The 27,992-nt window shown below is 37.3% G+C and overlaps 1 protein-coding gene across 1 annotated transcript; it reads left to right on the plus strand.

Moving 5' to 3' along the window:
* The first annotated feature begins 3,042 nt into the window (after positions 1 to 3,042).
* Positions 3,043 to 27,667, plus strand: LOC121262607 (splicing factor U2AF-associated protein 2). The gene is made up of 14 exons (XM_041165146.1): positions 3,043 to 3,288; positions 5,299 to 5,409; positions 5,705 to 5,839; positions 5,926 to 6,113; positions 10,735 to 10,980; positions 11,151 to 11,243; positions 11,315 to 11,353; positions 11,869 to 11,958; positions 12,046 to 12,148; positions 12,237 to 12,317; positions 19,500 to 19,576; positions 24,582 to 24,662; positions 26,582 to 26,673; positions 27,316 to 27,667. Exons 1-14 carry the CDS (start codon positions 3,240 to 3,242, stop codon positions 27,437 to 27,439), a joined length of 1,509 nt encoding a protein of 502 aa, XP_041021080.1. The 5' UTR covers positions 3,043 to 3,239; the 3' UTR covers positions 27,440 to 27,667.
* Positions 27,668 to 27,992: the final 325 nt, after the last annotated feature.

The raw sequence follows: 27,992 nt of genomic DNA on the forward strand, positions 1-27,992 counted from the left end.
ATATATATATATATGCTAAGAACACTGATTACAACCAAAAGCCAAGCAATAGCAATATATAATTATAAGCTAATTCGTTGCAATATAGACCTAATTACAAGAACACTGGTGTATGGTTTAGGCTAAGTTAACAATCCCAATCAGCAAATTTTTATGGGAAAACAATCAGAACTTCAAGGCAGTTACCCATATATATATATATATATATATATATATATATATATATATATTCTTTCCCCTCCCAATCCCATATCAAGGCAGTTACCCAAAACATATTTGAAATTGTAAAATCAACTAGAGAATAATTATTGAGCTTATGTAAGTAGTCAACGATTTCATCTAGAGAATGTTCTAGCCAAAAGTAGTGAATGACGTGAAGAGAGAATTGAAGAAGAAGAATCTTGAGGGAGAGAAAAATCGAACCATTCTAGGGTTTCTGAATCTGTCGCGAGAGAGGGCTGGGGCTGTTCGTCTCCAAAGCAACGGTCGCGGGGGCTGGGGCTGTCCTTCTCCTTGCCATGGTCGCGAGGAGGGGTGGATTCACAACACCGTCGCGAGGGGGGTGATATTCGCAAGAGGGGCCCCTGGATGAAAACAAAGATAAAAGGCAAAACCAGTAATCAGGTGAGGTGCGGTCACATGAAAATAAAGATGAAATGCATACGTGTCCAAATATTATTGGTGGGTTGTTTTCAAGGGCTTATAAGCCCAACTGGTTAGAAGGTTTTCTCTTAAACTATCCATCAAAATCTCATAATACTTTTAGCCCTTAAGAGAAATATCCATATAACATCCAAATATTGTTTTACTAAAATAACTAAATTTTCCTAATTTCACCATCCAAAAAATTTATCCTAATCCCATAAATCCTAAATCACATCGTAATTTACGTTAATCCATGTAAATGTCCTATAACTCCAAGATCGACATGCAATTTTCATCATGACCCGTACATAAACCATGCATGAACTCAATTAATCCATGCAAACTCGTAGCCAAGACCCGTATGAATTCACACGTGACTATTTGTTTTCCCGATATAATTCATCTCCCCCTTAAAACCTAAACCATATTCACCTAAACCTACCTCCCCATGCATGTAACAAGTGACACGTACATAGTCGTGACCATCATCTCATTCGACCTGAGTACGTGACCCTGTTAGCCAATGAACTTCAATACTTCCTAACCCTAACTTTTAACCTGTAACTATGTTAAAATTGTAACATGCTGTTATGATTATAAGGGCTAAAAGTTTAACCAAATTAGTATCCAATAGTCCTAGAACTTTTAGATCAATGATTGAGTCTTTAACAACAGAGCAAGGACCACGTTACGAGCTCAAGTCACAAAAGAGGCAACCTATAGGCTGGATTAAAATGTCTTGGTGCTATGTATATGCATGATGTTAAGTCATTGAATACTGATAGATGAGTGAAGTTGCCAAAAGGGAAAGAGCTACCACTGGGTCAGTGTCGATAGAGTGGGTTGCCGTGGACATTGGATTTAGAAGCATGGTGGAATGTTATGATCTTAAGGGTTATAAGTTTAACCAAATTAGTATCTAACAGTCCTAAGGCTTTTGGATCAATAGTTGGATCTTTAACACATACATGCATAAATTCAACAATTAGGCTAGGTTTACTCCAAGAGAGAGAGACAGTTTACGTGGGTGGAGAGAGAGGGAGAAGGTCTACGATTGGGCATTGTCCTAGTTGGTGCACGGTACAACTTTATGTGATTTGGTTGTACGTGCTCTTGATGACTTAGCTTGGGTGTCTAATGGTGCAGAGACAGATGCGGCATGGGAGACACCACCTGGATTGAACTTATTGGCAACAATGATGGTGGCTAGGGTCTTTTCTTCTTGGTGCAAAGGCGGACCGAGACAAGTAATTGTTGAAACAGTGGAAACTTATCTATGTCAAAGGTGGTTGTGCGGCAAGGTATGGTTGAGCAACGATGCAACCATGTTGCAACAGGGGAAAAGGGTGGCAGTGGCGGTTTGTAGGTGGTTGGCTAGGTGGAGGTGGTGTGTGTGGTAGAGCAGTTCACCTATTTGACGTACACAGATTCATTGCGGTGCAATTGAGGGTGGACTTGGTTTCCAGTGATATCAACTAGCTAGTCAAGATGGCTTCACGCTCAAAGCTTTTCATAAGTCAAGTCACTTAATAAGCCTAATAGGTTAATCTTAAATTCCAAAATGAGCTCAACTCATCCGATAAATACTTTCAAATTTTTTAAATAAACTCAAGAGTCTAGTACTCAATAAATATGAGCTCACTTGCTTCATAAATATTAAGTTATTTAAATGATGTTTGCGGTGAAATAGTTTTAAAGGTTTGTGAAACCAAAGACTAGTCGTTTTAGCTTGTGATTTTTGTCACGTCTTAAAGATTCAGCTTTAAAGGATTAATTTGTGATCCGATTTTTATTCCTTTTAACTTTACATGGGCAAAACAAGATTATCAAAAACTAATAATAAAAAAAAAACACACACACACAAATGGTTCTGTGCATGAGGAATGACACGTGTTCCTGTGAACTTATATATATATACGTGATTATAGTATCGTTTAAAAAGAAGATAACTGCTATAATTATAAACAGAAAATAAATTTATAAATTAATATAATTTCATATAATATTTTAAATTTATTTTATAATAAAAATATTTTTATATTATATTAAATTATGTCAATTTGTATATTTATATTTAGAAAAATAATTTAATCACAAATAAATTTTATAAAAATAAACATATAAATTAACGTGATTTGATATTATATATTAAATTATAAAATTATTTCAATTTGTATATTTATATTTAAAAAAATAATTTAATCAGAAATAAATTTTATAAAAATAAACATATAAATTAACGTGATTTGATATTATATATTAAATTATAAAATTATTTTACTGTATATTAAATTTAATGTATCATATGACATGTCAAAAATCTATTTATAAGTATATCTGTACATCATTATCACTTCTCTATTTATCTGACTTTAGAGATGGTTGATACGACACACTGTCGTTTTGAAGGAAAACAGAACATTGATATCCTCCTCGGGGTGCAAGTACATCGTTGTCCCCGTAGGTGACAGCTATAAACCAAACAAACCTAAAATCTCCCACTCTCTTCCTGCTTGCTTCTCTCCTTCTCTCCCCGTCCCCCCTATAAACTTTTATTCCGTACATTACAGAAAGAACGCAAAGGCACTACAACGATGTCGTCCCAGAACGGCTTTGAGGCTCAACACCAACAGGAAAACCCTGGTGCGCGTTCATTCTTTGCAAGCAATTTCGATTAAGTTTTCATTATCTTTGTTTCATTTTTTCATCTAATTTTCTGAGAAAAACCCTCTTTCATTGACTTTACAATATAGAGATTAGGACAAAGCGTTTTAATTTGTGTGAAACTATTCGATACGGAGTTTTTTTTCTCATTTTATTTTCTTGATTCTTAATTTAGAGGTTAGTATTGGGCTAGTGTTTTACAGGTTTAAGTTACTCTATCTGTTGCCCAGGAAAAGAGTTACTGTCTATTTAAAAAGATAAATTTATGAAAAATAAGGAGATTGGTTGCCAATGAATTTTTATGTTTTAGAGTGTTTTTACCCATTTCGATTTCGTGTCAGTTGCTTCATATAATGCTCAGCACGATAGCATTAGGGCTCGATTGGGTTTAGTTTATTGTTACTTACCAAAAGAAAAATTGGGTTGAGTTTATTTTTATGAAGATTAAACCGAACATTAGGAATTGAGCTGGTGTGGGGTTATGTGAATTTTTATGTTTTTTTTTTTTATAAGTAATTAACAGGAACATGTGAATTTTCATGTTTAGTGAAACCTTTTAAGTTTTAACACTCATTTTGGTCCTATATTGTTCTCGATATAGTAATGGTGAGTGTAATTAGGCTAAGTTTGGTTTGGTTTTGGTGAATAACAACTAAATGGATTAATGAGGGATTGTATAAAGTGTCGCTTTTGAGGGATATTTTTCAATACCAATGTCAAATTTTTAGTATTTCTTTTATGATGGTGAGCATAATATTGAGATAAAGTTATATAGAGTTTGATTAAACAAAAAAGTGAGGGAAGTAAATGAGAGAGAGAGAGAGGAAATGTGTCAAAGACGAAGGGCACTGAATATTTTCTAGGTTGATTTTGCTATATTATTATCCAATCTTTTTTTTTTGATTCTCATGTTTATACGCTTGTCAACACAGACACAGACATGCATCTTGACATGCTTGATAATTTAACTCACGTGCCATACACAAACCTGCAGATATATGGTGAGCAGTGGATGAGAGGTTTGAGTTGCCCCAGGTTAATGGTTTACTGTTTTATACTAAATGAAGATGTGTAAAACAGAAAATTGGATCTGGGGTATTGGTAGACATGGGGCATGTTTGGACACTATGAGAATTCTCAGAATTCTCTAAACTTCTTGTAATTTCATTCCCAAACATCACTCAAACACAAAAAACTTTTCAATTTCAAATTTTCAACTTTTTCATCTAATCATTATCTAATCATTTTTCAAACACAAAAATCAATACAAATTTTACTAAGTTCAAAACAAAACTCAAAAATCAGTACAACTTTTACAGACTTCAAAACAAAAATAATATTAAAAAATAATACTCAAATTTTTTTTAACTTTATAATATTTTTATTCCACCTTTTCTCTCCCCTTTCCCAAAACCCAATGAAACATCTTCACTCAAACCATTTTACTACTAGTCGCAAAATTTTGAGATACTCCGAGTGTCAAAACGTGCCCTCAATGTAATTGAGATGTGATTTCAGTTATTTTCAACTCTACTTAATTGATTCTGATTGTAACTTTACTGTTAGTGGAGCCATTTTAATGATTATTTCCATAAAAGCATGTTTCCATGCTTTGCTTTGGCTGTAAGAAAAAGAGGATGAGGGTCCTGGAGAGCAATTCCTTTATAAGAATGCGGTACACACATATGCATGTATTTGTGTTCTGAAGAGAATTTAATTACCATTATATTTGAAAAATGAATGTGACTACATGATAAGTTATGCTTGATCCATAGTATAGGCTTGTGTCTACCCTTTGCCAGGATCCGGGTATCAACTTGGAATATATCTGTTGATCTTGAACTTCTTTCTTGTCAATTGTCCCTGCAATAATGATCCTACTGATCCTTTTTATTCGTGCGTGCTTCTTTTGGATTTGTGTGCATGCATCTTTGAATGAGTGCTGAGGCTCTAGACAAGGAAGATAAGATATTTTCCTATATTTTTCAGGTGCGGAACACACATTTGATGGGAACTGTGAAACAATTCCTGAAGTTGGATGGTATATTCTCGGTGAAGATCAACAACATGTTGGCCCGTATGCTTTGTCAGAGTTGCGTGGTGAGTGCTGTAGGTTCCTTTGAAAAACTGTTGGATATAAGAAATATGGATCAATTGTCTTAAAACTAGTGCATTGGCTTACTGTATAAAATAAACAAACTGGAGTGTCTCCAGTTCTTTTTGTAAGAGTGATATCCAATTTATTTTTAGTCATTTAATTGTTTTCCTCTCTTGGATTTCAGTTCTACCAGTAAGCAATAGCACGGTTTCAGGACATGTGTCCATCTCTATCATGTTGAATTGGTATAGTGAGCTATTGAAACATCTACTTAGCTTGTTTACTTCACCTGGACAGAGCATTTTGTAAATGGGTACCTTTCCGAAAGTACACTTGTCTGGTCTGAAGGCAGAAGTGAGTGGCAGCCATTGCCCTCAATTCCTGGATTGCTGACTGGAATCCCTCAGCAGGGAGCTGATGACTTAACTACATGTGAAGTCTTCTATTCTATTATTGTTTGACTACTGTTTGTGACTTTCTCTTGAGCCATAGGTCTTACCTTGTGATGTATTGTGCAGTGCCTGCAAACGATGATGAGTTTCAGAAATGGCAGGAGGAGGTTAGAGAGGCAGAAGCTGCAGCAGAGGCAGAAGGGGAAGTTGATTGTGACAGGCCTTTGACACCACCAGAGGGTGAGGAAGAATTCACTGATGATGATGGAACTACATACAAGTGGGACCGCAGTCTTAGAGCTTGGGCTCCTCAGGTTTTTGCTTGGGCATATGCGATAGCTTTTAAATACTTTTGAAGCTTTACTATTTTTTCAAATTTTCATATAGATTGAGGTGTAGAATGAATGATTTTCTTAATTCTAGAGCAATAAAAACTGTAAACTCCATTTGAATAGACTTTGGATTTCTTTTGTAAAGAGTGGCAATATGTGACATGATCCGTGAACCAAACATGAACATGAATTGCTCTACTCCCGCCAGCAATATCCACCGAATTTTTCTACTGAATTGCCTTTTATTTTTATTTTTTTTATTTACTGGTTAAGGAAGTGTTTTTTAATGAGTTTGTGACTTTTTTTAAAAAAAATGTACAAGGGGTTTAAAAAAATGTTTGAAAATTTTTGTTTTTGCACATTCGGTGACCACTTTTGGTGGCTTCCCTCTGTGGGTTTGGCATCACCCTTGATATAAATGGTTTCAGGTCAAAACGGGTAGACCCAATAAGACACGATTAGAGAACAATTATGTGTCAACCCGCAATCAACTATATAACCTGTTTAAATTTTATTTGGAGATTACAATTACAATATGCTAATGTTTGGTTGTTGGGATTATAATATTGGGATTATTTCGTGCTTTCTTGTGGGGGTGGAATGGGAGAGGAAATTAAATTCCATCTTGCTAGTTGGAATAAAGTTTGTTCTCCCATTTCGGGTGGAGGTTTGGGGGTTCATAGTTTGAGGATCCTTTTTTTATCAGTAAATAAGATTTTTATTGAAAATAGGTGAAGTCAAGTACACGAGACATATACAGGAGCCACACCTAAGCATGACTTTCTAAAGATACAAGAAAATCATGTATGTTCATGCCATTAAAGTCTATTACAATCGACCAATGGAATGAAGTGAAGAAAAAAAGTTCTAAGCTCGTCCATTATTCGTTCACAATTGAAATTGAAACGAGAGTCGCTTTGGAGGGAGGTTATTGATCGGAAATATGGAAGTGTTTGGGGGGTTTCTAATGAAGTAAGGGGGGCATATGGTGTGGGTCTTTAGTAGTTCATTAGAAAGGGTTGGGAGAGTTTTGTTAGCCATGTTAGTTATGTTGTTGGAGAGGGATCCAGGATCCGTTTTTGGTTTGACATTTGGTGTGGTGATTGAGCCCTCAATACGGTGTTTCCAGCAATTTTTCTGTTGGCTTCTGATTGGTATGCTTCTGTATTTGATCTGCTTGTTCGTTCTAATGTCTCTCTTCAGTGGGATGTTTGCTTCAGCTGTTCAGGATGGGAAATTGATGAAACTTCAGCTTTCTTCAGCTTTTATACTCTTTGAGGCTTGGTGGTAATAATGGGGATAGGATGTTGTGGAAGTCCAAGGGGTGTAAAAGGTTCACTGTTCGATCGTATTATAAGCTGTTGACTTTTCAGAATAGTCCTCATTTTCCTTGGAAGTGTATTTGGAGGTCTTGTGTGCCCTCCAATGTTGCCTTTTTCATATGGACTGCCTCTTTTGGGAAACGTTTGACGTTGGAAAATTTAAGGAAGTGTGGTATTATAGTTATGGATTGGTGTTTCATGTGTAAGAAGCATGGGGAAACCGTGGATCATTTACTTTTGCATTGTGAGGTGGCAAGGGCTTTGTGGGATGGTATTTTTGGTATAATTGGTTTGGCTTGGGTGATGCCTTTGAGAGTGGTTGATCTTCTTGCGTGTTGGAACGAACATCATGGTTGTTCTCGAGTGGATGTGGCATGGAAGACGGTTCCTTTGTGTCTTATGTGGTGCATTTGGATGGAAATGAATGAGTGGTGTTTTAATGATAAACAACATATGTTGGAGGAACTCCGGAACCTTTTTGTGCACTCTTTATTGCTTTGATTTTCTGCTTTAGTGATTAATGAAGCTTCTACTCTGTGATTTTTTGTTGTCACTTTCTGTTTGTTAGAATGTATTTAGGAGTTTTCTTTTGTATACTTCAGGTGTACATGGGCTTTGCCTATACCTTCGCCTCGAATAGAATTACTTCTTACTAATAGAAAAAAGTATTGGTATTATTATAGGTTAGCATCTAAAAAAATAGATTAGTATAAAAAAAGTATTGACATTTTTTTGTTGGTATGTAGTCTTATTTTTTTTGGAGATGTTAACTATAATGTGGCTTCTACAAATTCTAGATATTAATTTTCATATGAAATTATGTTAATCAAGTCAAATGGGTTATGCGGGTCAGTTGAACCCATTAGCATGAAACGGGTCGTGTCGTGTTAACCCAATTTGAATTGATTATTAAACGGGTTATGCACGCCTTGTCGTGTCACCTGCTATTTATATGGGTTGTATTAGGGTTTTTAAGTCATGACTCATTTAACTAAACGGGTCGTGTTCAGGTTGACCCGTATAATCGAATATTCATGACTTGACACGACACGAATACGACCCATGAACATGAACTGTCACCACAATGACAGAGCTCATGGCCAGTTGGACAAATCTACGAGGTCTCCCACAAATCTCAGTGGTGTGGAAAATGGTTCTGATCTATATCTTGTGGTGCTTGTGGAAGGAGCGAAATGACCAGACGTTTGAAGATAAGGAGCGTTTATTAGAAGAACTTAGATTATTTTTTGTCAACACTCGTTTTCTTTGAGCCACAACTATAGATTTTCGTGGCCTCGATTTTTATGCATTTCTCGTTTCTATTTCCTCTCAGTAAATAGGTGTTACCTTTTGTATATCATCTTGTGTACTTGGGCTATGCCTATTTATATCAATATAATTGTTTACTTATAAAAAAAAATGTTTTGTAGTCTGTATAAAATTTTAATCACATAAATTGATCTAAAGAATATGTTATGGTGCGTGTTATTTATGTCTTATCTTCCACAGAAACTGCTGTCATTTCCAACCAAGTTAGTTTTATCAATGTCTATTTACCTCTCCACCATGGGTACATCTTATTGTGTAACTTAGACCCCCACACTTGGCCACTAGTTATCTCTCGAAAATGATATGAAATGCACTCCCTCTTTCCTTAACCACACTCACCATGTTTTTAATTCTTGTAATTTTTCCTTTGGGTCTTGTTGGAGCATTGTATACTCATTCTCTCTCTCTCTCTCTCTCTCTCTCTCCCCCCCCCCCCCCCCCCACCTCTATTTTTTAGTTCATCATTCTCTCTCTTATGTCCCCTAGGGGATTTTGAACCTTAGACCTTGGGGGAGCATACCCCCAAGCCCAAGGCCTTTACCACTTGAGCCAACCCCTAGGGGTTATTTCCCACCCGGCCCAAACCACATTTTTGTTTATTGGCATCATCCTCTTTTTGCTTGCTTGCATAGTGGCAATTAGTCAAAGTTCTCTTTTGGATTACTATTTGTCTTTCTTTACTCTCTGTTTAATCCTTATGCAGTAGTGGTTTCTGCTCTACCTGGTAGTCCAACAATCGTTACATTAGGAGTGTCTGTTCAGAAAAGGAAGTTGAAAATTATGAGAAAGAGAAATAAAGCTGTAAATTACAGAAAAAAGTCTTCACTGTAAATCTTTTAGTTCATTAGAATTTAAGGCAATTTTTTGCATCAAATAATCGGCACACTGCTAGATTGCCCAAATGGAAAAAAAATGGTGGGAGTGTGAACAGAACCCACTTTGCTTTCTTAGGTTCCATTCTTTTTCAATCCTTTTAACCAATGTTTGATTCATTTGGTTTTTGTCACCCCCCCGCCCCCCGGTGGCGGCTACCCCCTCTTTAAATTATTTCCCCAAATTTTCTGCATACTTATATCGGAGTTGGAAAGTGGCTTACTAACTTATTTTGGATATTGGGAGGTCCGTGTTTTCACAGAATTCTTCAATTTGTTGTACTCTTTTGGAGATGGTAATGTAAGGGTGGACAAGATTGTTTGGACTCTTTGCAAAGGAAAATTTTCCGTACGATCATTCTATGAGCTAATTATCACTCGGGAAGAGAATCTCTTCCCTTGGAAGAGTATTTCAAGGAGTAAGGCACCCCCAAAGGGGCAGCATTATTTGTATGGATTGCTTCCTTAGGAAGATCCTGACCATGGATAACCTAAGGAAACTAAGAATTATTGTAGTTGATTGGTGCTATATGTACAAGAACAGCAGTGAAACAGTGGATTACTTACTCCTCTGCTGTGATATTGCTAGGGCCTTATGGAGTGACTTTTTCAGTAGAGTTGGACTGGCATGGGTTATGTCTGGAAAGGTGGTTGATCTCTTAGCTAGTTGGAGAGGTATAAAGGGTATTCCTCAGATTGCATCTGTGTGGAAGATGGCACCTATTTGTCTGTTTTGGTGTATTTGGAGGGAGAGGAATGACCCAAACTTCGAGGATCGGGAGCGCTCTATGGAAGATCTAAAATACTTTTTCTATAGGACTTGCTTTATATGTTCTATTGCTATAGATTTCAATGATCTTAGTTTTCATTAATTTCTTGTATCTATCTCTAGTTCTTAATTAGGTGCATTCTCTTGTATACTACCTATGTACTTTGGTATGCTTATTTTCATATTAATAAAATCTTTCGTACTTCTTAAAAAAAATCATACACTGCTTCGAATTTGTCATTTTATGATGTTTCTTTTGCTTACCTTTTATCAGTTTTGAATACATCTCTGACTGGTTTAATTCTTAATAGGACAACACATATAGTAGAAGTGAGCAATATGGGCTAGAAGAGATGACATTTTTGGAAGAAGAGGAAGTCTTTACAACTTCTAATGTTTCTGATGCCCCTGTGAAAGAAGAAGTTAATGCAACTGTAAATAATGTAGCAGTTAATGCTTCTGATGCCACTGGAAAGAAAGAAGATAATGCTACCAGTGAAATAGAGGAGGCCAATCAAAATGGCAAGAGAAAATTATCAGACATAGCTGACAAGAAGGTTTTCCCATACTAACTTGTCCTGCTGCTACTATTTTTCTTTCCTTTTTCCATTATATGAGACATGGACCTATATATGTTATGCTCTGCTTTTTGTCTCTCTAAATTAGAATTGCGGTGCTACTAAACATATTGCCTACTACCCCCTTTCTTATGTTTAAATCATTGCAGGAAGCTAATAAACCTCCTGATAGTTGGTTTGAATTAAAAGTGAACACACATGTTTATGTGACTGGGCTTCCTGAGGATGTTACTGTTGATGAAGTAAGTCCCAGTCATTTGTTTCTCCTCTCAGTTTTCCTTGCGTCAATAAACTAATCTGGAATGCTTCACAGATGGTGGAGGTGTTTTCCAAGTGTGGTATAATAAAGGAGGTAAGATTCCAGTCCTACATAATTTAATTACATGATACAATGGAGTAGTATCTGAGCATGATATAATGTTGTAGCATCTGGAAATCATTTACAACTGAATGCAAAAAGATTATGCAGTATTGTCCAATGGACCAATGGTTATGGAAGCTTCACAGGCAATTACTCCATGATTTCCAGTTTGCTCTAATTTTGGGATCATATTAAGATATCCTTTGTAGCCTTAAATATAATAAGGGGCCAGGCTGAGGGTGGTAAATTAGATGGAATTTATTAAAACTGAGGTATGATATGTAGTTTGAAGTAATGTATTGGGGTTTTCCTGTGATTTATAACTCAAATTTTAAAACTTGACCTTTTTTTGACACGTGTACCTCATGTTTCATAAAATTAATTGAAGGTTCTAATTGTATCATGTTTATATTACATCACTCACATGGTTAATTTATCTACAGCTATTTTCCGCCCTCATTTCTGCATTTCATGGAACATATAATGACTATCTAATGAAAATGCAGGATCCTGAAACAAAAAGACCACGTGTGAAGCTATATGTTGACAAAGATACGGGAAGGAGAAAGGGAGATGCACTAGTTACATATCTGAAGGTAATTTTTCTCCATGTCACTGTGCCTGTGACATGTAACATTTTCAGATCCTCATATGTGGGATTTATATTTATATGTTTCCACTAGGAACCATCTGTTGCTCTGGCTACTCAACTTTTGGACGGAACGCCTCTACGTCCTGGTGGCAAGATTCCCATGTCAGTCACCCTGGCTAAGTTTGAGCAGAAAGGTGTTGTGTGCATTCCTGATAGTTAGTATGGCTGTCATTGATTTAAGGAAGAAGACTAATTCATAAGCTTGGCTTACTCTTCATGCAGGGGATGCATTTGTTGCGAAACAGGCTGACAGCAAGAAAAAGAAGAAATTGAAGAAGGTCCAAGAGAAGATGCTTGGCTGGGGTGAGTTCTGATCTTACATCTTGAACTTTGTTTTAACTTAATAAGGTAGGATATGAGCTTCTAATTGAGCCCTAATTAAAAATTACTTATAGTTTCCTTGTGTATAAACTGAGGCCTCGTTTGGTTACACAGATGAGATGAGATAAAAGTTGAAAATTGAATAAAATATTGTTAGAATGTAATTTTTAATATTATTTTTGTTTTGAAATTTGAAAAAGTTGAATTGTTTATTATATTTTGTGTGGGAGTTTGGGAAAGTTGTAATAGTTATTTGTGTTTTGTATTGTTGATTAATGAAACCTGATGTACATTTCATCATACGTGGTTTGCTAGATGTATTAGATTGTCTATCACATAAAAGAAATTTTGTGCTGCATAGCTGGAATGCAATACTCTACAAAATTTTCTGCAGGAAATTAACGACAGACTACAGAGACATTCTCTAAGAGATGACGTAGGACATGATAGTGGAAGGCTTTCTAATTGAGCTTGTGTGGTGGGTTGAAAAGTGAAAGTTGGCTATAGGGCAAGGGATTATAGAATGATGTCTTGTGGGTTTCTATGAGAAACTAGGCTTGTGAAGGACAGGGCGTGAAAGGTGGAGAAACAAGAGGTCTTGTCTTGAAATTATTTTCTGGAAGTAGCAAGATTTAATGAGGTAGTTCTACTGGTTTATTTGGCAGGATAGGGTAGGGACAATATTGAGATTTAATGCCTCAAATTATTTGGGAAATGGTTGAGAACTTAAGTTTAAAGGATTGTAAGGAAGAAGAATCTTTAAATCTGTGAGCAGTGGAGTGGAATAGTGACATGAGCACTAGTTTGGTAAAGGAGGAAAAGAAAGGAAAACAATGGACTGAAAGCTTCACACAATGGCATTCATGCTGTACATGAACCAAATTACTATGTTCTTTCTATTACATCTCTAATTATTTATGCACAATGGGGTTCGAGTCCGGGCAATGCCATTCTTGTTCACATTATATAATTTAATACTTTGTTCCATTGGTTGATTGTACTTGGTTTTAATGGTATGAATATTCATGAATTTCTTGTATCACTAGAACACAACTCCTAGGTGAGAGGTGAAGGATTTTCTTTTGAGAGGTGGGATCGATGTCGAGCTTCAGGTGTTTGAAGGTGGAATCGAAGATTTTTGTTTTTTTCGAATGAGGGGGGTAGTTTCATTTGCATTACCGAGAGGAGTAAAAGGGTGGTCAAGTTTGTTTCCCCTAGTGTGTCGACAGTGTCATGGGTGGTTAAGGTGATGGAGGATTGCTAGGCTCACCTTTGGCATGATGGTTTTGTCAAAAAGTTGTAGGATGGCCATGGTGTCCTTATTATCCAGCGTCATGCTAATTCGAGGGATCGTTTCCTACTTTTGGACGAATATGGGGGAATGGGAATAAGAGGGGTTCTCTGATTATCCCTGAAGGTTGGAAAGGTAGAGGCTGGGAAGATTTCGTGTTCAATGCTCACAGTGTATCTGCCTCTAAAGTCTCTGTTCCGGCAGATGAAAACAAAGCTCAAAATGATCAGGCCTTACAAACTCAAGTTTGGTATAGGGAGGGGTCCGATGGTTTGTTGCCTTCGGGGAGGGCTCCCCTCTCAAAGGGTGCTTCATATGTATCAGTCTTGAAGAAACCGACATGTATTCCGACAGGAAATAGATCACATAGTGGGAATGACGATAGTCAGAATAAGGGGAAGGTTATTGGCGGTGATGTCCTAAATGGTCGGCAGTCTTCATCTCATGTTGACAAGTTGCATCACAATGAGGAATGTGGGGTGGGTGGTTTGCATTCTGTGGTTATCTTGATGGTAGGAGAAATTGAAGGGGTGTTGTGGGCTGCCAGAGCAGAGTTGTTGTGGGTTGCTAGAGCAGAGCTATCGGAAGTTATGGAAAAGATTACAGATTTAATGACCAAAATAGACACGAGCTTGAATTTGGTCATGGGCCTGAGTAATGGGACGAATAACCCATTTCATACAAACCAACTCTCATCTATTGACAATGGGTTTAAGTTGGTAAATAGATGGGACGATGGGCTGGGCTTGACCAAAAGGGTTGGAGGACCGACCTCGAGGTCTGCTTCCAAAACGTGGTGGGTCAAACTCCCTATTGGGTCCTCCTCCTCGATCCCGAGCGTGAATATACCTCAGATACCGCCGACGCTTGTTCAAGGCATCTCTCCACTGTCACAAAATAGGTTGCTGGTCGCTGGCGACCTTCTAGTTGTTGAGTTAGTGCCTATCTCTATCTCGAACAGGGAGAACAATGGTGGAGGGGTCATGGATGCCTCGGTCCCGAGCGTGAATATACCTTAGATACCACTGGCAGTCGTTCAGGGCATCTCTCTACCGTCATAGAACAAGTCATCGGTCACCGGCAACCTTCTAGTTCCTGAGTTAGCGTCAATCTTCGTCTCGAACAGGGAGAACAATGGTGGAGGGGCCGTGGATACCTTTGTGGCCGCACAAAATATGGTTTCTCCCAGTTCTCAAGGCGTTTCTAGCGTTCCTAGCTTTCCTATTCATTCCGACTCATACTAGTTGCCCTCCATAGTTTCTGGTGAAGTCGTATTTGACTGATTTGGGAGGGTGTCTCCTAAGTTGAATGTTGAGGAATCTGCTAGGGTTTTATGCACTGCTGAGGATGATGTATTGGGCACCTCGGATGAGGGGTCTGTTGAAGAGCTTGATTTACGGTTGGTATGCAAGGGGTCTGGGGTGGAGGCTTCTCTTAATGGATTGGAAGATGTGGGGGATGAGCCTAGTCCCATTTACTCTATGCCTCCAGCGTACTCTTGGGCAGGTGCTCATTCTGATTGGGTGTTACAAAAGGTGGATGAAATTTGTGAATGTATAGGGATTTATTGCGAGGGCTTCAAAGAGCAATTTAAAGCTCTTCTCATTGCCATAAAGGCGGAGACAACCTTTCTTGGCTAGATCTTGTTCAAAAAATGAAAGAGAGCTCAAGAGATTGGTTTTCTCTATCAATTATGATGCTAGGGAAGGTAGTGCTAGTTGAGGTAGGCACAAAGACAGGGTGAACAGAAGTGCTTTATGAAGCTGAAGATCTTCTCATGGAATGTACGAGGGTTGAATGACCCATGTAAACACCTTCATGTAAAAAATTTGATTCGGGATTGGAAAGTAGATGTCATTTGTATGCAAGAAACCAAACTGATATCTATTGACGGAAACATTATAAGAAGTTTGTGGGGTTGTTCTTATGTCGGATGGGCCTCTTTAGCTTTTCTCAGGGGGCTTCGGGGGGTGTATTATTTTGATGTGGGATAAGAGAGTTGTAAATGTGGTAGATGAATTCGTTGGGGAATATCTGGTGGCTTGTTCTTTATTGAATGTTAATGATGGTTTCGGGTGGAGTTTTGCTGGTGTGTATGGGCCTACTGTTGATAGTGAAAGAAAATTTCTTTGGGATGATATTGCTGGCTTGTGCAGTTGGTGGGAGGGTGCGTGGTGTATTGGTGGTGATTTTAACATCTCTTGGTATCCAAGTGAAAGGTCGGGGGATTCTCGTATTAGTCCGGCCATGGTTGATTTTTCTAATTTAATTTTTGAGCTGGATTTGATTGACTTACCTTTGGCAGGGGGCAATTTCACTTGGTCGAACGGGAGGGTATGGTCCAGGTTGGACAGATTTCTTGTTTTTCCTTCTTGGGAGGTGCATGTCCTTAACTTATGTCAAAATCGTCTTCCTAGATTAAGTTCCGATCATTTTCCCATCCTTTTGGACTGTGGGGGAATTCATGGGGGGTGGTGATATTTTAAATTTGAGAACATGTGGTTAAAAGCTGATGGTTTTGTAGATAAGGTAAGAGAGTGGTGGTCCTCTTATCAGTTGTTGGGTACACCCAATTATGTCTTAGCATGGAAACTAAAAGCATTGAAAAATGATTTGAGGAAATGGAATGAGGAAGTCCTCAGGAACATAGTGGATCAGAAAAAGTCTCTTTTTGAGGAGCCAATTGGCTTTGATGTAAAAGAGATTGTTGGGGTTTTATCGGTTCATGAGAAGGAAAGGTATCTTGGTGTTGCTACTGAACTGGAAAAAATTACTCTCATGGAGGAGATTTCTTGGTGACAAAAGTCTCGGGCCCTTTGGTTGAAGGAAGGGGACAAGTGCACCAAATTTTTTCATAGATTTGCCAATTCTCATCGTAAGAATAATGCCATTGAGGTGCTTCACTCGGAAGGTAGTGTCATTACAGATCAATCTGAAATTCAGGACCACATTATTCATTTTTATGAAAAGCTCATGAGCCTTATTCCTGGCGTCCTAAGGTTGATGGGCTGGTGTTTGATTCGATTGATCAGCCTACTGCACTTTGGTTGGAGAGAATGTTTGAAGAGGAGGAGATGCTCAATGTGGTTTGAAGAGGAGGAGATGCTCAATGTGATAAGAGGAATGGACAAAGATAAAGCTCTAGGCCCAGATGGATTCTCCATGGCATTTTTTCAGGTATTTTGGGACATTGCTAAGGACAACATAATAAAGGTTTTTCTTGAATTTCATTCATTTATGAAATTCGAGAAAATGCTACGTTCATTACACTTATTCCTAAAAAAGTTGGGTCCATGGAGGTGAAGTATTTTCGTCCCATTAGTCTTATTAGTAGTGTATACAAAATCATTTTGAAGGTGCTTGCTAACCGTTTGAGTGTGGTTATGGGGAAGATCATCACAAAATTTCAAAATGCCTTTGTTAAAGGAAGACAAATTCTTAACTCCGTTCTTATTGCAAAGGGGTGCTTGGAGAGTAGAATTAGAGGTGCCGTTCCCGGCATCCTTTATAAATTGGATATGGAGAAGGCTTTCGACCACGTCAACTGGGATTTTTTGGTTTATACCCTTGGTAGATATGGTTTTGGGGAGAGGTGGTGTAATTGGATGAAGCATTGCATATCAACAGTTAGATTTTCAGTTTTGGTTAATGGCACACCAGCTGGTTTTTTTAATAGCTCACAGGGATTGAGACAAGGGGATCCACTGTCCCCTTTCCTTTTTGTTTTAGTCATGGATGTGTTGAGCTGAATGTTGAAGGCGGCGGCAGATTGGGGATTCATATTGGGCTTTTCGGTGGGCAGTCCTTCGTATGGCAGCATTAATGTTTCTCATCTACTCTTAGCGGATGACCCTTTGATCCTTTGTGAGCCAAATTCTGATTAGATCCGTTCTCTACAGGCTCTCTTGCTATGTTTTGAAGCCGTATCCGGCTTAAAGGTGAACTTATCAAAGTCTGAAATGATTCCTGTTGGTATGGTCAATAATATAGGGGATTTGGCTGATGTTTTGGGCTGCAAAGTCTCTAGCTTGCCTTTGAAGTTTCTCGGTCTCCCTTTGGGGGCACCTCGCAAATCCAAGGCTATTTGAGGTGGGATTATTGAGAAGATTGAATATCAATTGGCTGGTTGGAAAATGATTTATCTGTCCAAAGGTGGTAGAATCACTTTAATCAAGAACACCTTATCTAATATCACAACCTATTATCTATCTCTTTTTCCTTTGCTTGCAGGAGTGGCTAATAGAATGGAAAGGATATTTCGTGCTTTCTTGTGGGGCGGTATGGAGAATGAGCAGAAATTCCATTTACTTAAGTGGGATAAGATTTGCACTCTTTCATTGGGAGGTTTGGGGATTAGAAATCTGAAAACTTTCAGTAAGGCACTTTTAGGGAAATGGCTGTGGAGGTATCATAAAAAAGGGGATGATCTTTGGAGAATTGTTGTTGATGCCAAGTATGGGAGTACTTGGGGTGGTTGGTGCTCCAACAAAGTAAGAGGGGCATATGGTGTGGGTGTGTGGAAATTCATTTGAATTCTTCAGAAATTTCAGATTTGAGGTGGGTAGGGGAAACCGGATCAGTTTTTGGCATGACTTGTGGTGTGGGGATGAGGCCTTGAAGAATGTTTTCCCTTCTCTTCAGAATTGCTTTGAATAAAGGTGCTTCCGTGGCTGATTACTTGGATAATACTGCTGGTTTTATTCAGTGGTCAGTAAGTTTTATTAGAGATGTCCAAGATTGGGAAGTGGGGGGACATTTCTGATTTTTACAGCTTGCTTTATGCTTTAAACATAAAACTCTGGAGGGGAGGATAGATTACTTTGGAATCAGTTTGGTAATAAGAAATTATTGGTTAGATCTTTATACAAGGTCTTGGCGCCACATTCTTCTACTGACTTTTTTCCTTGGAAAAATATTTGGAGATGCAAGGTGCCTCTTAAGGTGGCTTTCTTCGGGTGGTTGGCTTCTCATGGGAAAATTCTTACCATTGATAAGTTGAGAAAGCCTAGTATCGTTGCAATGGATTGGTGCTTTATGTGCAAAAGATGTGTTGAATCGGCGGACCATCTTCTTCTTCATTGTGATGTGTCGAAGTCTTTGTGGGACGAGGTCTTTGATAAGGCGGGATTGCTTGGGTGATGCCTAAGAGGGTGGTGAACCTCTTGGCCTGTTGGAGAGGGATTCTAGGAAATTGTCAAATAGCAACCGTTTGGAAGATGATACCTCTTTGTCTTATGTGGTGTATTTGGAATGAGAGGAATGGGCGCTGTTTTGAGAATAGAGAACAATAGGTGGAAGGGATTAGAGCTTTCTTTTTTCATACTTTGTTGCTTTGGGCTTCAGTTATTGTATTGGATGGGAATAGTCTTAATGACTTTTGTACTGTTTTTCAGGGTTAGCTTGTAATTAGGTGTTTCTCTCTTGTACACTTCCTGTCTATCCCTAATTACGTTTTTTAATAAATTTCTTATAAAAAAAAAAAAAAAAATATACCTCTCCTAGGCATTGCTCTTGTATATGTCCTGTGTACTTGGTCTTTTGCCTGCCCTTAAGATCAGTAAAATCTTATTTATTGATCCAAAAAAGTTATGCACAATGGTATGTATACAGACTCTTGACTTTTCTTGATAGACTCCAAATCTAACTCTTAAATTGACTTGTAAACTAAACAAAAGGTCACGGAGAAAGGCCTTGTCACTAAATTAAACTATTCTAATATAGGCTACGCACTATTAGATTAAATTCTGAAAGTGCTTCAAGACATTTTTGTGCAAGGAGACTCATCATTGTTTGAGCTTTTAATTTGAAACTTTGATTGCCAAATGTGCTGTATACCCTGATGATAACATGAATTTTTATCTGTGGTGGCTCAGGTGGTCGTGATGATGCAAAGGTCTTAATCCCAGCTACTGTTGTTCTTCGTTACATGTTCACTCCTGCTGAAATGAGGGTAAGCTCTGAACCATCCATGGGTTGCAGGTCACTTTTCCCTAGTGACCTTTTTTTTAAATAAAGGGTTGCCAAGTCGTCATTAACTACTCCAAGGCATGTTTGGATACCAAAAATGTTTGGAAATATTTGAATTGTGAGAATATGTTTGAGCTTAGGTTTTGGGAAAGGAGAGAGAAAAAATTGAATAAAAATATTTTTTAAAATAAGTATTGTACTTTGTGAAAATGGATAGATAAAGTTAAAAAAATTTTTAATGTTATTTTTGTTTTGGAGTTTTTAAAAGTTGTATTGATTTTTGTGTTTGAGTAATGATTAGATAATGATTAGATGAAAAGTTTAAAATTTGAAATAGAAAAGTTTTTTGAGTTTAAGTGATGTTTGGGAATGAAGTTATGAGAAGTTTTGGAAATTTTTTGGTTTGCCAAACATGCCCATGATGATGGACAGCTGTTGTCATTGAGTCTTTCTTTAAGTTTATCATGAAGTAGTTTTTCTCTAAGATGCATCCTTAGCTTTGATTCTAAACAGATATAAGGCAAGGAACTCTGATTCCAAACAATTGATGTCCTAAACAATTGAGGTAGGACAAAGGCTGATATACCATATCTGAGGTAGGAGTTTCTGGACAACTTTAAGGCCTTGGGATGATCTAGTGTTAGGCTTTTGGTGGGGAATGGCTAGAAAATAGAAGGGATTTCAGATTTCAATTAGGTTAAGGAAATGGACTTGATTTGATTGCAAGAGAGAGGGAAAATTGAAACTCTAGGTTGCTATTTTGGGCTATGAACAGTAACCAGAGAATGATGTATCTGTATTTAGGGATTATTTGCTGGATGGGTGGTTTGAGGTTATTTGTGATTAGATTTTGGGAAGCAATATATGAATGATTAGATCTAATATTGGCTAGAATTTGATACAAAATACACAGAAGATGCAGCCTTGTGGTTAAAGGACTGGCTTGGGATGAGCTGTAGTCTCGGACATCTTGGGTTCGTGTTCGCACTAGGAATTACTTTGGATTATCTGATACACCCTTCTAGCAAGTTGGGCTGTATATTTAGGGTTTATTTGAGTCCAAAGGGCCCTACCTTTTTAAGATTATAAGTCGTGAAAAATAATAAATTTGAAAAGAAAATAGGATTCAAACCTAGGCATCTCAGCTAGTTATCCCAAGTTTTACACCTAGGGTTTCCTTGGCATCGCACTTCATAATCCTCATAAGTATAATAACGCTATAAACTGAAAAAAAGAACCCCGCTTAGTAGATAATTTTACATCAATATGATAGAAAATAGAACCTAATCCTTATAAGCCTTGGTCTCCCGAGAAGATTCAGACTCTAAATAGACTTGGATACTATTGATTTTGACAATTATGCCCAAACTGAATATCCAAGGGAATCCACAAAGAAAATCCCAAACTGAATATCGAAGGGAATCCACAAAGAAATCCCAAAATAGATTAAAACCCCAAAGCATTGTATCTTCATTTTGCAGACACTACCTTGATACCCCCCGGCCCCCCCGGCTGAGTAACAAACCCAGGCAATTGCTCCATAATTTTACATCAGTATGATAGAAAATAGAACCTTTGTTTTTTTTTTTTTTTGATAAGTAGGAAGTAAGTTTCATTGATATGAATGAAAAATTGGCATAGCCCCATGTACACAGGGAGTATACAAAAGAAAATGCCTAAATACATTCTAAAAGCACTACATTAAAGATAAAAAATCATGCACATTGTTTCCATTAAGGACGATGGCTGAAAACCATAGGAGTAAAGTGTGTAGAAAAAAATTCTGAAGCTCCGCCATTGTTCTCTCTCTATCTTCAAAGCACCTCGCATTCATCTCCATCCAAATACACTACATAATGCATAAAGGTATCATCTTCCAAACTGCTGCCACCTGGGGACAGCCTTGAATACCCTTCCAGCAGGCAAGCATATCAGCCACCTTTGACGGCATAACCCAAGCAACATTCACTCTACTAAATATCCCATCCCACAACTCTCTTATCACCTCACAATGCAATAAAAGATGGTCTACTGATTCCCCATGTTTTTTGCACATATAACACCAATCCATCACAATGAGGCCCCTCTTCCGTAAGTTGTCCGTGGTTAGACTATTCCCCAGGGCTGCAGTCCACACAAAGAAGGCCACTTTGGAAGGTACACGAGACCTCCAAATGCTCTTCCACGGGAAAATAGAACCTAATCCTTATAAGTCTTGGTCTCCCGAGAAGAGTCAGACTCTAAATAGACTTGGATACTATTGATTTTGACAATTATGCCCAAACTGAATATCTAAGGGAATCCACAAAGAAAATCCCAAACTGAATATCGAAGGGAATCCACAAAGAAAATCCAAAACTGAATATCTAAGGGAATTCACAAAGAAATCCAAAAATATATTAAAACCCAAAAACATTGTATCTTCATTTTGCAGACACTACCTCGATCCCGATCCACCCCCCCCACCCCCCCCCCCCCCCCCCCCCCCCCCCCCCCGCGCGGCTGAGCAACAAACCCAGGCAATTGCTCCATATAGACCTTGAGTAAATAAGCTTGAAAGAAGGCATTTTTGACACCTAATTGATACAGAGGTTGATCAAGATTGGCACTAAGAGAAATTATTTCACAAATAGAGGAGATCTTGATCACAAAAGAGAATGTCTCATCATAGTCAATACCATAAGTTTGGATGTAGCCTTTGGCATCCAACCTGATCTCGAGGTGGCCAACACTCATCAGAATGAAACTTAATGTTGTACACCCATTTACAATCAAGAATAGGTTCCCAAGTGGTAAGGGACAAGATATCAAGCCTCTTTTTATGTGAAGTAGCCATCTCCAACACCATGGTCTTCCTGTTGTTCTTTTCCTTCCAAAGACACCACAGTAAGCATATACTAACTATCTTCCATGCTATTGCAATTTGGGATTGCCATGTAAATGTTTTCGGTTAGCAAAAAATACCCACCCTCCTGGGCATTACCATGCTAGCCAACCTCTGCTAAAGAAATAATTCCATAATGCCTTGGGCCCTTGGCAACCTCACAGTGAAGTAGCAAGTGATCAACTGTTTCTATACTTCTTTTACACACGCGTCACCAATCCATTACAACGATCCGACATTTCGAAACAAGTTAATTATGGGGTGCTTACTAATACAAGGATGAGTTCTTTTCAGAGAGCAATGAGATGTGAATCAATGTTAGTAAATGGAGGATCCGTAGACTCTGAGGATGATGAAGGGCAATGGAACTATTGGTTGTGGATGTATGGTAGATACATGTACTTACTTTTCAAAAAAAAAAAAAAAATGTATTAGAACTTGTGCCTTCAAAGGCAATGTCTTGGGGGAAGGTAGTTGCACATATTAGACTGCCTTTCGTAGGGCTGAATTTTTTGCTTGCTTCAAATGCGTAACGTTCTTGGCTCCAGATAGATGTGTGGCAAATGCTCCCACATGGCGTTTGCAAATCTAAGGTGCAATACATTGGTCCCAATACCAGGTTCTATGCTAGAAAGCATGAAGGATATGATCATATTATCATTTTAATCGTATAACTTGAGATGGCCAAAGTAGTAGTAGTGGTGAAGGCATCCGAACTAATCATATCACCCAAAGACATGGTATTGGTTGAGGAAAATATTGGCTTGTCAGAGAAGAGATAATCAAACAACACCTTTGCTCTCAAGAAAACCTCTACTGATTGAGCCCCATAAGTATAGTTCTTACCATGGATCTTGATAGATGTTACGGGTGAGTTAGAAGTAGACAGGAAGTAAACTCAGGAATCCAGGCAGAAAAGTGGAGAAAAGACAGAAAATGGAAGTAAAAGAGGAGAGAGGAAAAAATGGAATGGGATGTGAAGAAATCTACCCGAAGCAAGGGAACTATCAAATCCCTGGCTTTGATATCATGTAAGAGAGAAGAAAATGACTAAAAATTATCTGAGTTATCTTCTTATTTCAGCTCTTATTTCATCCCACATGTATAGGAGAAACGGTTACAGTCAGGATGAAGGAAGGGGGTGGGGAATATTCTTAAGAGCAACGATTGGGACACTTAACTAAGGATACCTCACTATATTTCCTTCTTTTTGATCGGTACCTCACTATATTTCCTTCTAGCAGGGTAAAACCTTTTGTAGCATAGCATCCTTACATTTTTTTTTTATACGTATAGCATCCTTGCATATATATGTTATGTATGTTATTTAGGCTCTGGGGTTAGGAGGATTTGACCCTCGGATGTAGCATAGCATTCTAACACTTCATATATTAGGACCTATCCAAAAATAAAAAACATGTAGTATTTTTTATTTCATTTGTAAACTAGATTTTATTGAAAATAATAATAAACATAGTCCAAGTAATAATAATAAACTAGTTATTCCTTTGTACACTGGCTATGCCTACTTCATTCATATCAATAATATTTATCTCTTACTTATAAAAAAAAAAAAAAAAGTACATGGGAGGTATACAAGAGCATTACCTATGGATGATTATCTAGTGGTACAAGAAAGTCAAGAATATTTAAGCCATTAAAATCAATTACAATCGACCAATGGAATAAAGTGTAAAAAAATAAAGGATTAAGCTCATCCATTGACTGCTCATGGACCTTCAAAACTTTTTGCATTCCTCTCCCTCCAAAGACACCACCATAGGCACATCTGTACGATCTTCCAAATTGTTGCCCTCTGTTTGTTACCCTGAAGGCCTCTCCAATTCGCTAGAAAATCAACCACCCTTTTTGGTGTCACCCAAGCTAACCCCACTCTAGCAAAAAGTCGTCCCAGGGCAATCTCATAATGGAGTTTTAAATGATCAACAGACTCCCCTTTCTTTTTGTCCTACTCGTATTAGGAAACTGTCCTATCTTCTGGGTTTGGTCTATGTTTGTCACTGACATGGGATATATGTCAATACATTTTACAAATTAGTTTGGTATGGATTCGTGGGATTTGACTTTCTCAAAATGTTTACAGGCTGATGAAAATTTACGTTTAGAATTAGAGGCAGACGTTGAGGAGGAATGCATAAAGCTTGGTCCCGTGGAGTCAGTCAAGGTAATTTAACTTTTATACTTCAATAATTGGGTGTTTTAATTTTCTTTCCATCTTTCATTAAGTAACTTCATTATTCAGATATGTATTATAAATTAGCTATATAATAGAGAAACCCACCTGCTCATATCTAGTAGTGTCTGGTCAGTTCTATATTCAGGTTTGTTAAGATGGATAGCCGATGGAAAAATTCTTTCTCAAATTTGTTTAACCTGATATAAGACATTAACACAGGGAAGTTCACTATTGCCCAAAACCTTTCTAATAATCTCTTTCAAGCTTCATCACGTGGATTCTTAAAACCTGTGCTAATATTCCTTTCTACTGTTGCTTCTATTTACTGGCCAAGATGCTTGCCTAGATAAATCTGAGACTGGAATGTGTTTATAATTGGTTAAAGAGACACAGTTTCTTCTTTAAGTTTTACTAATGTTCCTTTAGTTTCATATTGTTTGCCCAGTTTGACACATTACTGCTATTGAGGATTTCTCTGCTTGTTCATATATTTGACCAGTAAACCTACAGAAAATATTTATATTTTCACATTTTCATAATGGCATAGAGAATGATATGTCATGAGCCTTTTTCTGAAAAGTTTTCCTGCTAACATACTTTATTTTGGCAAAAGTATGCATGATCATACCTACGTATCAAAAATAAAAAAAGTGTGCGTGATCATACTGAAACTAAATTAAACAAGAGCTAGAATGAGAGAAGCATGTTTATTTTTATATTAAGCTCTTCTAACTAAATCCTCTATCCCTTCTTCATTTAAAAACATTGCAACTGTAAGATTCTTGGCTTTGCTTTCTCCTGATTTCACTTATCAAAAAAAGGTTTCAGTTTTCTTTCTTCTGTACATTATGCTCTGGTACTTGTGAAGAATAAGCCAAAAATAGATTTCTGAAAATGAATTTCTTTTAGGAAATCTTGATGGGACACCCCCTTATGCTTTGTTCTATTTTGATAATAGTATTCTCTGTTTAATTTTCCGTCCATTGTTAAGAGAAATGTGGACCAATAATTGCCATGTGACAAGTTATATTTAAAAAAAATAATATTTCTAGAAAATAATAAATATATTTTTATAATTAAAAACTGATTTTTAAATTTGAAAAAAAAAAAGATGACAGCCATGGTGGCTGGTGGCTGCAGCAGATTCTGGCCACCACGAGGTGGCTAGATCTTAGCCACGTGTGGTGGCCAGATCACTCGTGTGGTGGCCTATGGTGGCCAGATAGGGCCGCTGGCCATCACAAGGGTGGCTAGAACTTAACCACCACATGGGTGGCCAGAACCTGGCCACCAGCCACCACGGGTGGTGGTTATTATTATCTTCTTTTTAAAAAAAAAAAAATTAAAAATTAGTTTTTAATTTTAAAAATATATTTATTAAAATAATAATAACTTGCCATGTGGCACTCTGATCTGCCCACGTAGTTTCTGTTAACATTGATGGATGGAAAAATGGACAGAGTGCCCTATTCCTTATAAACATGTAGCACATCGGGTTATTGCTAAAAAAAGGCACAGGGTGCTAGATCAAGATATGCCAAAGCACAAGTGGTGTCCCATCAAAATTTCCTTTCTTTTATCTCAGTACTTCTCAAACAAAAAATTCTTTTATCTTAGCATTTCACTATTTTCCTGTAATATCTCAGTTTACCAAGAACCGAGCTGATTGTTGTATTGGGACTAATTGTTTTTTCCTCCCTTTTAAGTCTTTTAATGGTAATATTATAAAGCCCATATGAGATACGGAGGAATTGTAATGCTCATGCTAGCCTTCTGCTCTTTAAATACTGTCTTTCCCAGTCTAGCTTTTGGATTTTTCCATTGAAGGCTGATTTGATTTGGTTCATTTTCTATTTTGTTTGTCTTATTTATTATTTTTTCATGCTCATTCTGGATTTTGCTTGCAGGTTTGTGAGAATCATCCACAAGGTGTCGTTTTGGTAAAATTCAAGGATAGGAATGATGTTCAAAAGTGCATAGAGTTGATGAATGGAAGATGGTAATTGATGAAAACCTATTCATGCAATATATATATATATATATATATAATTCTTTTTTATAAGACAAACTAAACTCAAAAAATTGATAAACCCCTTTTGATGTTTTTCTTATTTGATATGACTGCAATCACTATGTTACCTAAGCAGCATAAAGCAAGCCAGATGACTGCATCTTTTTGTATTAATGGAGTTATGTAGCAGCATACTTGACATCATTCTCTTATTTTGATCTGTAGTTAATTAAACTAGTTTTTCAGTAATATCTTCCTTGACATACAATATATATGTGTTGATTTTTTTTTTTTAAAAAAAGAAGGTAAATCATTCTGTTTTTTAGCGATCAGTACCGTTAGCAGGCGACTGGTGTTTTCTGGTAGTATGCAAGTATAATCGACGTAGTGATCATTACGCAATATAGGTCCATATTACCCACCATTGAAAACATGATCATACCTTTTTAACTCTCCTTATGCACCGAGAATCACTGCCACCCAGCATGTTACTGAAATCCCAATAGCTCGTGGAAATTTGAAGAATTAATAAATCTGAAATCTTTCTGCTAAATGGTAGTTGTTGTATTGTTATTACTTGTTTTCATTTTTATATTCTATTTTTGGTCAAAGCTGGTTGTTTGTGTTCAGGTTTGGGGGTAGACAGGTACATGCTAGCGAGGATGATGGTTTAGTGAACCATGCTTTGGTCCGGGATCTGGATTATGATGCTGCACGGTTGGAGCAGTTTGGAGCCGAACTTGAAGCTGATTAAGTTCAATATCACCAGTACAAAATTTACAAAATATGTACTACTTCCTACACCAATCTTTTTCTTGTAAAAATCTAGGACTTTGAGGATATTTAATGGGGATGCTTATGAATCCCACTGGATGTAGATATGGTTTGAGAATCCAAGATAGCAATTTGTCATGAAATTTTTGGGGAGATTTGGTACTTACCAAAAATAAAATTTGATATTGATGATTCTGCTTCCAAGGAAGAAATGGGTAAAATTTTACTTGGATGAGCCTCTCTAGCCTTAGAATAGGACTCTTCTTTATTATTAATTTGTTTTTTCTATACGCAGATGTGTACAGCCGAATTGCTATTTTCACGGTTGGTGTTGCAATTGTTTCCAATTCATTAGATTAATAGTCTCTTATTTTTCTTAATTTTTAATCCAACGGATTGTAATTCTTGTAAAAAGGCCATGAGGCCACCAATAAAAATTAAACCGAAAAATATTATCAGCAAACTATGTATTGTGTTTGTTGTAGGACGCCTAAAGCCTTCCCTTTTATATTGCTTTATTTCTTTATTTTCAT

Source organism: Juglans microcarpa x Juglans regia, chromosome 4S (genome assembly GCF_004785595.1).
Source record: "Juglans microcarpa x Juglans regia isolate MS1-56 chromosome 4S, Jm3101_v1.0, whole genome shotgun sequence".
Taxonomy (NCBI): domain Eukaryota; kingdom Viridiplantae; phylum Streptophyta; class Magnoliopsida; order Fagales; family Juglandaceae; genus Juglans; species Juglans microcarpa x Juglans regia.